Source organism: Quercus lobata, chromosome 11, assembly GCF_001633185.2.
Source record: "Quercus lobata isolate SW786 chromosome 11, ValleyOak3.0 Primary Assembly, whole genome shotgun sequence".
NCBI classification, from domain to species: Eukaryota; Viridiplantae; Streptophyta; class Magnoliopsida; order Fagales; family Fagaceae; genus Quercus; species Quercus lobata.
Genome location: NC_044914.1, coordinates 46626736 through 46638409, shown reverse-complemented (window position 1 = coordinate 46638409; position 11674 = coordinate 46626736). Strand labels below are relative to the sequence as shown.

The following is an 11674-nucleotide window of genomic DNA, read 5'->3' as shown; positions in this document are numbered from 1 at the left end:
TCTCTCTCTCCATTTTTTATGATTTGTTGCTCTCTCTCTATACCCATCTTTATACCTATTTCTAAACACAAATCACCTCTCCCTCTCGGTCCTCTCCACACCCTCTCGATCAGATCCCCATAGACACCTTCACCACCATCTCAAACTCCTCACTTTCCCTTGCTCCTCTTCCACGCTCATTGAGAATAAACATCAAACACCTTCACTGCAAAACCAGCAAGACCCATACTCATTCCTCAAACAAGACCCAATCTCCACACCCTCTCGGTCAGATCTTCTCTACCTGTATTCGACCCTTAAGCCGCCTCAAGTAAATGCAAAGAGAGTAAAGGATGGATTAAACACTGCAGAAACCATGCAATATGGTTTCAGAGTAAAAAATAATTATTATTTGCGTGAAGGGAAGATACCATCATCTAACATTTTTCCCCATGGTTCACATGGCAATAGAAACTGAAATGCCATTACAGATTGCAAAAGAACAACTAATTAAAGATTTCTCAGAGGAACAAGTTAACAATTCTCGTAAAAAAACTTCAGCAGCTATAAGCTGTTCATCATAATCCAAAATGCTTTGAAGCATTGATGAAAAAATGGTACAATTCATCATTTTGCATTATTTTCTATACCAAACAGAACGCATGCCTAAATTCCAATGTTAAAGGGAGCCCATTCCCTTCAGTGATGAGCCTTTGCTGCTTTCGCTTCTGCTTTCTTATGAGACTTAGCCTTTGCCTGAAGGTGGCAAAAGTTCAAAAACAAAAATAAACAATAAGCATATGTAAAATGACTTTGTTATGTGTTTAGATATAAAAATAAATGACAAAGAACGGCCAAAACAGCATATTCATAGAAACTCAAAGAGAAGCATAAGATTGTCATTCCAGAGAACCCAACAATATCTTTTGAACTCAAGTGAAATGGAACCAACCAAAGGTGGTGAACAACCTTTATCTTTATTGTAATGACACATGCACCAGGTGGGTCTTGAGCCTACAATCTCACCCTCCACCATGCTCTTGTAATGGTAGGAGCTACCATTTGAGCTAGTGCTCATTGGCAATAGCAATCAGAAGTGAACAACTTTATGCAAGAATGCACAAAGCAAAAACTTCCAGCGAGGAAATCACCTTATTGGGATAAGATAAATCGCTATTGCCATAATTTTAAAGGCAACAAAACTAAACTTCACAAAAATATCACCATATTTGTTCCTCATAATCTCTTGACTAATAAAAAGAAGTTCTTAGATAAGTGATTTCTTAAAAAAAAAGCACAAAATGGGGTGCATAAAGGAAGAGCGAAAAGGTTCTCTAATAGAGAAAAATTCATAACCCCACTTTGTATTTGCCCTTAGCCTATCGAGCTTCTTTTACTACTAACTTACAACAACCTTACAGTCCATCAACCAATTAATGATAATACCTACACGTGCATTGAAAGTTGCCATTAAAGAAGCTTCAACAACATATGAATCAAGCTTCAAACCCAATAAAAAATAAAGGCTGAAAAACTTTTTTTTTGTTGGATTTATACAATTTCATAAAGATTCCACTTTCATCCTCAAACTTGAAAAGTTATATTTTTGCAATGGAAAAATTTATTAAATGGTTTCAGTCAATTCAGTTCTGTCCTTTCATTCATTTTCTGTTGAGAAATGCCAAGTCTACAACATTTTCACAACTAATCCGAGCTGTTACTTGTTCTAATTTAGGCTCACCACTGAAATTACTTCTTTGCCCACCAGTAACAACCAATAACAATTTGCCAACTATGATTTGTTGCGAACAATTTGTGAATATAGCATTACTCTTTTCCGTTAATTTAATTCCATACCACCTTAGCCTTTTAACGTGCCACTTAATGAGTGACCCCAATTGGTCTGTAGCCAATCGGTAGTTTTGGGACTAAGGTTTTGTTGTTGTATGCCATATGCAAATTCCTTTGCAGTGAATGGTATAACAAAATCGACAACTTTTTAAATTCAAAGATTAAAACTACAACATTTAAAACTTTGATAGAAATTTTTATTTTAAAAAAAAATTTAAAAATTTAAAAAAATTTAAAAAAAAAAAAAAAAAAAAAAAAACCCAGAATTAGTCCAAATGTCAAGTGTCAGAAACTGAAAATATATATATTTGATGTTTGATTATCAAAATTGAAGTGTCAGCTATGTGTAAACTCTATAAAGCTAAGAAATTTGATGGTAATGAAATTAAATAATAATAATAATAAATTAAGCAATAAATAAAGCACTAATCCCAATCAAACAAAGCAACTATCAAAAGCAAATTTGATGAGTGGTACCTTGAGGTACTTAAGCTTAATGCTTCCGTAAACGACTCCAAATGAAAAGGCCGAAGCACGCGCCACCTATTAAGTACCAAAAAAACCAAAGCAAATTACAAAAGTTATTTAGATTTGAAAATTTGAGATCTATTTTCTTGGAAACCAAACAGAGAGAGAGAGAGAGATTATATACCAAAGCGAGAGTGCTGGTTCCTGAATAGGGTCCTGGAGGCGGCGCCATGGGAATTGTCTTCTTCTTCTTCGGATTTGTGAATGAGAGCAGAGAGAGAGTTGAAACAAGCCCTAGAATTGGCAGCGAGAGAGAGAGAGAGAGAAAATGAGTGTGTCACTGTTTTTTACTATATAATATTATAATGCGTTGGAATTTTTTTTTTATTATTATTACTACTATTAATAAAACTATAACTTATTTCACAAAATACTTTACTAGTTGGATTAATTGGAATTCATAATATTTAATTTAATTAATTAATTTTTCTTTATGTAATGTTACCAATAAAATATTTTTTCACATACACAGATTGGGTCTAGTGCTCTTTATGGAATTTTTTATTATTATTATTACTATTAATCAAAATTTAACTTATTTGAAGACAATATACTCTATTGATTAAATTAACTGAAATTCATAACGTCTAAATAGATTAGTTTGTTTTTCTTTATGTAATGTTACCCAAACAACATTTTTTTACATACACAGATTGGGTCTAGTGCTCTTTCGAGCCTATCATGATTATAATATATATCCACTTTTGATCATGCTAAGACAATTTTTTTTCTCCTTATTGCAAGTGTTTGGAGCTCTTGGAGCACCTAATGATAAATTGTGAGGTAAACAATATTGCTTTAACATGAATTCACTTTTACACCAGTTTTACTATGGTTGAATCAGTAATTGCAATGGCAGACATCTACCATACAAAGGAAGAATTTTTTTTCTCTTAGATTTGGTGCTTTCTTTTCTTTTTCTTTGGCTTCACTTGGCTTACTAAACTATGTGTTTGGCATGGTTATGGTTTTGATAATTTATTTCTATCTCACCTTTAACCAAGTAAGTTACAAAATGCAACCTAGTGAAACACAACAATAAAGTGTGTTTTTATATGTTATATTAACTATTCAATTAGAGTCTCTCCAAGGTGTTCTCTCCCCCCAACAAACTTTCACAAAATCATTTTCTAAATTCAATTAATTCAAATTAAAAAAGTAAATTACCAATTTACAAATTTCTTAGAAAACTAGAACTTTTTAAACCTTATATTCCAAGAGTCTTGTAGCTTAATTGACACTTTTTAATATTTTCAACAAAGACATCCATAACTCAAATCCCTCTTATTTTGTTGTATTAATTGGATTATTAAAATTTTATAAATAAATGCAAAACACCTTAAACCTTATCTATTAATTCTATATATAAGAAAACGCTCAAATCAATAGCTAATATATCCTTCACAATGTCACAGAGACGTTTCAGATAGGAAAATAAGTGTAACTTAACAAGATAATGGATATAAATCAAAAGATAAATACAATCAAATTAACCATATTTCATAGAAAATATTGGCAACACATGTATTATAATTATTTTATCATTAAAAAGACTTCTAGTTTGTTTGGATGAAGGGGGAGAAGGAGGGGGAGTGAAGAGGAATAGAGTAAAGTTGGCTAAAATAAGCTAATTTTTTACTAAATCTACTCTACTCTACTTTACTCCCCCTCCCTCTCCCTCAATCCAAACAGAGCATTCATGTAAAAAATACATGCTTTATTTAATTTTTTTTGATAACTAGTACTATTCAAGTTTATAAATAATTTTTTCCAAAAAGGATTTGTAAGTACAAGTCTAGTTTGCTAAAATTAACTTAAAAAATATATACATATATATATATATAAACCAGGCAAGACATGAGTTATACATATTTGGGCCTGAATGTATTCTATACACTACTTAGACTGGGGCCTTATATTTAAGGCTTAGGATACACGACTTTTCTAAACCAGGCAAGACATGCGTTATACATATTTGGGCCTTGAATGTATTCCATACACTACTTAGATTGGGCCTCATATTTAGGGCTTAGAAAACACGATTTAATCACACTGATGAAATTGGGCCCAAAAACACATCAGATTGAAACCCCACAAAAAAAGGCAATAACAAATTAACAATATAACAATCTCCAAGCCAATACAGTTCCATTTGCACAATTACAAGCTAAAGCCTAATAGCGTCTTAAACTTCAAGGTTCAACTTCAACAACTGCAAGCCAATAAATCACACAAAAGAGTTTGAATGGCCACCAGCCAAAACAAATAAGTTGAAACAATAACAGGCCCAGCAACAAACAAAAAGCTACAAGCCAATCAGTTGCCCAAGCTATTAAATATAGTCCCAACTCAAGCTTACACCTTCAATCTCCAAGCCAACACAAAATAAGTTGCACTAACCGTTACACATCTTCATCATCAACATCACAAACCTTACCCCATTGCCATGATACGAGCACTCCAAATCAAGCATCAAAGGCTACAGGTTGTTCCATAAAATCCACAGATATCGATGAGCATTCTGATGCAAATTCTCAAAGACAAAGAAATAGTGGTAAGTAAATCAATAGAAAGGTATATATCACTCACAAACAGATAAGTTAAATCAAACAGATTATATTACCCGAGTCATGATATCTTTCAACTTCATCCAATGTTGTTGGTTCCATATATTCCATTTCTGATGCAAGTTCTAAAAGAGAAAGAAATAGAGATAAGTAAATGATTAGAATAGTAAATATCACTCATAAATAGATAAATTGCATAGGACAATTTGTATTACCTGAATCAATTTGATAACTTTCAAGATCATTTAATGCTTGCTGAAGATTAATTGGTGAACACATTAGCCAATTTTGTGCACAAATAAGGGCCTCAACGACTTTTGGCGAAGGTGAACTCTCAAAATAATACAAGACATGATCCCAACACTAAAAGCAAACTCAGATGCAACGGTGGAAACAGGAATAGGCAACACATCTTGTGCTATTTGGCCAAGGATTGGATATTTGGATGAATTCACTTTCCACCAACTTAAAATATCAAAATTTTCCACTATTGGTTCATTTCCATCTGATAAATAATGATCCAACTCTGATTTTCCCTCTATACTATTCTCCTCCGCCAAGTGTTGCTCGTATAACATCATCCATGAATCTTGCCTCTCAGTATTAAACATAGATAGGGAAGAATGAAGCATATCACTTGGCTGCTCATTTACACCCCTACTTGAGGCCCTAGTTGCATAATGATCAAACAATCTATCTAAAGCATCTCGCACCTTTGCTATCATGTCATCTGCTTGCTCCCCATCATACAAGTTTTTGAACCAGAACTTAATATACTTGAACTTGTATTGAGGATCAAGTACAACAGCCACAAATAACATCAAATTGATCTTATCGACTCTTCCCCAATACTTGTCATATTTCCTCTTCATACTCTCTGCCATCTCCCTCAAGAGAGGATCATCACCACTATCGCACAAACTTCTTAAGTAATGTTGAATGACAACAAGTTCCTGAAAATATGCATTAAAAGTAACAAATGAAGAACCTGAAAACCGTAAGATCACTCCATAAAAAACCTTGAGTAATTTAGTAAAAGCCCGAACTTTTTCCCAATCAAAATGATTGGGAGGACCTATGGCCTTTATACCATTCCCATCATCATCATCAAACTGACGAAGATATTCCACATCATCTTCCTTCATCCTTTCAAATGCATTCTCAAACTTTTCAGCTCTATCTAACATCATATATGTAAAGTTCCATCTAGTTGGAAGATCAAGACAAACTAAAGTTTCACATAGAATCTTCTCCTTTTCCACACATGCCTTGAATTTCTCAGATCCTGTTGAAGAAGATTGAACATATCTCACTGCATTACGAATCTTATCAATTGACTCACTAAGATCTTCCAAACCCTCTTGCACAATAAGATTCAAAACTTTTGTATAACTTCTCATGTGGAGGAACTCACGTGACAATATGCTACCTTCACTATCTTTTCCTTTTCTTCTCAAGTAATCAATAGTAACATCATTAGAACTTGAATTATCTACTGTAACAGTGAAAATTTTATCAATACCCCATTCAAGTAGGCATGACTCTACCACCTTGCCTATGGTTTCCCCCTTGTGATTTGGAACTAGACAAAGGTTTAGAATTTTTTTCTGATGGTTCCAATCACTATCAATGAAATGGGCAGTAAGACAAAGATAGTCAAGATTTTGCAGTGAGGTCCACCTATCAGTAGTGAGGCAAACCCTCCGACCAGCTAACATTTGTTTCAACTCCTCCTTCTCCCTCAAATAAAGTTTGATACAATCTTTAGCAACAGTGACATGATCCGGGATAGGAAACCTAGGTTCAACCGTAGCCATGAATTCAAGAAAGCCTTCACGTTCCACATAGCAAAAAGGCAGCTTATCTATGATTATCATCGCAGCAAGAGACATTCTTAACCTCTCCACACTAAAGCTATTTCCCTCCTCGAACTCATTTGGAGTAGTTGTGTTAGAACCATATGCATCATCCATATCCATCTAGAAAATGTGTGGGGAAAAAAAAAAAGAGATAGAAATAGTGAAATAATGCAAATCTACTAAACTTACAGATCATGAAATAATAACAATATGACAGTCAAACAAACAAAGAAAGTAACAATACGTTAAGGGAATTTACAAGTGATAATGGTTAAGCATTTTGTATGCATTGATTAAATGTGCAAAAATAAAGGAAGATTAATGAATAATAAATTTGCCAAAATGGGTGAATACAATCAAATTCGATCTACCAAACAAAATGCACAAATCATGTCAATTCACAAAACAATGACCAATCTTGTAATGGATACATCAACTTCAGCAACTAAAATAACCAATCTGAGAAGTGCCAGAGAACAATTAAACAATCCAGATATCAACTACAAAACAATGAGTCTTAAATATGCTTTTGGTCCTCAACTGTAGGAGAAGTTTCATTTTGGTAAACAATAATTTATTTATTTTTGTCAATTTAGTTTCTACTTTCTCAAACAAGTTTCAATGTCACTAACAAAATGACAATCACATAATTTTAACATAAACATATTAATTGGCAAAACAACATAACAGTAGCAAAACTAACAAAAAAGGTCACATCATTTAAAAAATAAATTCACTCACACAACAGTAAAATCAAATCTTCTTCTTTCTCCAAAAAAAAAAAAAAAAAAAAAAACCAAATCTTCTAAACAAATTACTGATTTATTTTCCTTCATTTTCCTACACTTTCATGCAAGGCAACCAAACAGTAAGAAAGCAATAATCAACTTTAAACCAAGGAACTTAAGGATATTGCCCAGCATTTTTCTCAAATTTAAGCGTTCTCTCTCCATTCTTTTCATTATTGTTTTCCCAAATAAACCAATCATAGCATCAAAAGCAACCAAATATTTGTTTGTAACCACAATTCTACAAGTAGCAAAAGAGGCAAAATAAATAAATAAATAAATTTTCTTTTACAAAAATAATATTTTTCACACAAAACTCATAATCAAGGCCCTAATTTCTCAGACACAAAGGAAAGAGTTCAAATGTTTTAGAATTTTAAGAATAAGGGACTCGATGTTTGATTACTCAAATCAACTACCAAACACTATACAAATCTTCAAAGAATAAAGAAAATCCCCAAATAATTAGTTTCAAGCCCATCACAATGTTGCCACCAAGAGCCTCATCCAATCACTTAAAACCCCTAAAACCTTATGTTCTCCTATTTATGCACTTTAAAATGTTTGCAACTCATACCATCTTGATGGCTTGAGCCGAGTGAAAGTGGATTGTGACTCTCTTTTTTGGGTCGTTTAAGCAAGTTAGAGATGTTTTTATTGTAATTGAATCCTTTAAAAGTAACAAATTTATAAATCAATAGCACTTTAAAAAACAAAAGATACCAAACAAATCCAAATCTTGCACATTTCAATCTCATGTACCACAAAATATGCACTAAAGTCCCCAACCCAGTTAAAGATCAACAAAAATCTAATCAAAATCGACCACACACCTTAAAAAGGTTGTACTCACACTATACTTCCTATGGATCTAACTTGTTTGTCATTAACTAAAACAACAAAATCGCACACTTTTTTTTTAATGATCAAAAATCACACACTTTACTTAAACAGAAACCACCAAACTCATTCAATAAAATCTTGGATCTAGAGAAATTAATACACAAACCAATAAAGTATTACATATATAAACAATCTTCCAAACTGACAAATTATAAAATAATAACAAACAGTCAAACAAAACAAAATGATACTACTATATAAATGAAAAACGAGACCCATTATAGAAAGAAACTTCAATAAAAACTTTAAACTCAAAGCAGCAGGTGGGTTTCATTGATCTATATATTCTAACCTCAAAAGAGTTGGGTTGGTGTCAAACTCGAAGCTAAGTGTACAGACTGCAGTGGTGTGAGCAAGACAGAGAATAAAAAGGCGCTGAAACGAAAGCTAAAGATATATATGAGATAGAGAAAGAGTGAGACTGAAACGAATATAGGGTTTTCTTTGTTTTTAGTTTTCTCTCCTAAACGGCGTTGTTTAATGCGTTTTCAGTCACCGGCGGTCGGTTCGGTTCTGCTCTTTTACGCACAGCCACTTTTTTTTTTCACTTCTTTAACATAGTCAATAGTTTAATCTGAAGCAAATGGCAGAGGATATAAATGTGGGATTTATTCAAACGAAAATTTTATATGAACTTTGTTTGATATAAATTTCATGCAATACTGTGTATGGTATTGCATGAAACATAGTCATGGATACTGAGTGTGTTTTTTAATGTTGTACCTAAATGCTATTTGCTACTTATAGTAAAGCTCAGAAATTTTTTATTCTGTGTTTGGTCATCTTTGGCCTGTGAAAAATGTATTGAAAGATTTTTCACTAGCTAAAAGTTCAAGAAGTTTGAAAGTATTGATGATGTTTGCTCTTAAGTCTTTTAATGTCGTATTAAGATAATCCAAATTGTTGAAGACATTGACACATGCTGTCTCATTCTTTCATATAGTTCAGTTTCTATTGGGTCAAGGTGGATAGAAATAGTATGGCCCATACTCAAATGGGCCTCAATATTAATGGTTTGATTTGTGGTCCAACTCCTTAATTTCTAAAAAGGGTGATTGGAGTTGGAGCCGTATATGAATGGATCCTATTTTTTAGACATAAAATTGGTATGAGTGGTTGCAATGCATCATGCATGTTCCATTTTTTTTTTTTTTTTTAATTCCCCTTTTGGTAAAGAGACCAACGTTTAATCATTATTGGCACTGAAATGTGATGACGTTGACAGTAATGAATAATGATACAATGAAAATGTAAAATTTATGGGAATTTTCTTTTCCATTGATGCCTTTGTCAAGTTGGAAATTTTTAGGAATTTTCTTTTCCATTAAAAGATATTATTAGGGACTGTCTCGGGACTTGGGAGTACTTCAAGGTAATATTCTAATTAAAATGTTGTGAGATGAAGATATTTTTCAAAAAAATAAATAGTAGAAAATAACTTTTAAAAACAAATCACCACAGTTTGTTTAGGCTGCGTTTGAATCGACTTCAAAGTGATTCCGGAAATGATTTTCCGGAAAATAGGTGTGTTTGGTTGGTCCGGAAAATTCTATTTTCCGGAAATTGAAATCCGTTGACTGAAAAAAAAAAGGCTTTGACCATGGAAATGAATTTCCGTTCCTATATTTACTTCAAATGAATTCCGGAAAAAGGGAGAGAGCGAGCGCGCGTGAGGAAGGCGAGCTCCAGTCCAGTCTGATGATTGCCGGCGAACCCAGTCGAGCTCCAGTCCGCGCCACCGATTGCTAAGCGTCGATCGCGATCTCGCCGCGTCAATCGCGATCGTGCCGTGCTTCGCGAGATCGCGATCTCGCCGCGTCGATCGCGATCTCGCCGCGTCGATTGCGATCTCGCTGCGTCGATCGCGATCTCGAATCGCGATCGCGCTGTGGATCGCGATCTCGCGAAGAAGGCGAGATCGCGATCGCGATCTCGGATCGCGATTGACAGCGCGATCGTCGGACTGAATTTGTCATCGTGGATGATTTTTTTCTGGGTTGTTGCTTGTGTTTTTCTGAATTTGTGTTTTCCTTCTTCTTTTCCAAACACCAGAAAATATTTTCCGGAAAATTTTTTGAAGTGCAACCAAACACCACGGAAACATTTTCCTTTTCCGGAAATTAACATTTCCGAAAAATATGTATTTTCCGGAAAACGTTTTACAGCAACCAAACACAGCCTTAGGTAAAAATATTTTCTAGAAAATGAGTATTTTCTAAAATTATTTTTCATAAAATTATCTCATTTTTCTATATTTGATAATTACTTTAATGAAAAACAATCTCTAAAAATAAGTCATACTTTTTTTGTTGACCAAATATAATTTTTTTTTTTTAATAATACCAAATACTAGAAAACACAAAAAACTATTTTTACAAAAGATTTTCCATCTATTTAACTTTTCTTATCAAATTAACTTTTTTGGGTTGACTGACAAAGTGGCTGTTCTATTAGTTTGTTTGAAGAGTTTTTCACTATTCTAAGCCGCTTGCTGAGTTTTTATGTATTGGGTTGGAGGTGGACAAAACGTTTAGAAATGCAGGACAGGGTGGGCATTGGGCTTGGGAGGAGGGTATGAGAATAAATGTTTTGAGAGTGAAGTTATTTGATAAGAAAGTGAACACTGAATACATGCTTTCTGGCTTTTAAGTTTTAAGATATCTTTCTAGTTTAACCTTAAAGGTTTCAAAAGTTAAAAAGGTTACCTTTTAACGTCTTATTCCAAAAAAACACACTTCATTAAAAATGCTATTTGTTATACATTTTGACACTTAGCTATAGTGGGCTGCTAGAGATAGAGGTGTTAAAAAAAAAAAACTAGTTGTTTATTCAGGTAGCTACATGGTAGTTAAAGGAAAACATAAAAAAATAATATTTAAATAAAATTGTAAAATAATAGAATCTTTAATGTTAGATGTATTATAAGGTGAGTTGTCAAAATAGATAAAGTAACTTTTTAAGATGCTAAATAGTATATTTTATAACATTCTTGATGTGAATGCTCTAAACAAACAATTACTAGCTAGTTAATCTACTAAGATCTCCTAGTCATATTTTACACTCCTGCCAGGCTACTTTCATCAATGATGAGTACTTCAAGGGATGCAACTTGTAAAGGAGCAAACAAATTAAGTTTCCGTCTAATGCATTAGAGCATTGAATACAAACTAAAGTCAAAGTGAACAGCTTCCAATTTCAT

At 33.2% G+C, this 11674-nt stretch overlaps 1 protein-coding gene across 1 annotated transcript; it reads right to left on the bottom strand.

Moving 5' to 3' along the window:
* Positions 1 to 333: 333 nt before the first annotated feature.
* On the bottom strand, positions 334 to 2629 carry LOC115967437. Its single transcript, XM_031086529.1, has 3 exons — positions 2483 to 2629; positions 2308 to 2373; positions 334 to 735 (listed from the first exon to the last, which is right to left on the bottom strand). Exons 1-3 carry the CDS (start codon positions 2528 to 2530, stop codon positions 679 to 681), a joined length of 171 nt encoding a protein of 56 aa, XP_030942389.1. The 5' UTR covers positions 2531 to 2629; the 3' UTR covers positions 334 to 678.
* Positions 2630 to 11674: the final 9045 nt, after the last annotated feature.

What these genes read in the sequence shown, in the direction of transcription:
- LOC115967437 (XM_031086529.1), bottom strand. Translation starts at nt 2,530, where the DNA reads ATGGCGCCGCCTCCAGGACCCTATTCAGGAACCAGCACTCTCGCTTTG. An exon ending in GAACCAGCACTCTCGCTTTG is followed by an intron (nt 2,374 to 2,482) that starts GTATATAATCTC and finishes GGTACTTAATAG; the next exon opens with GTGGCGCGTGCTTCGGCCTT. An exon ending in TTAAGCTTAAGTACCTCAAG is followed by an intron (nt 736 to 2,307) that starts GTACCACTCATC and finishes TGCCACCTTCAG; the next exon opens with GCAAAGGCTAAGTCTCATAA.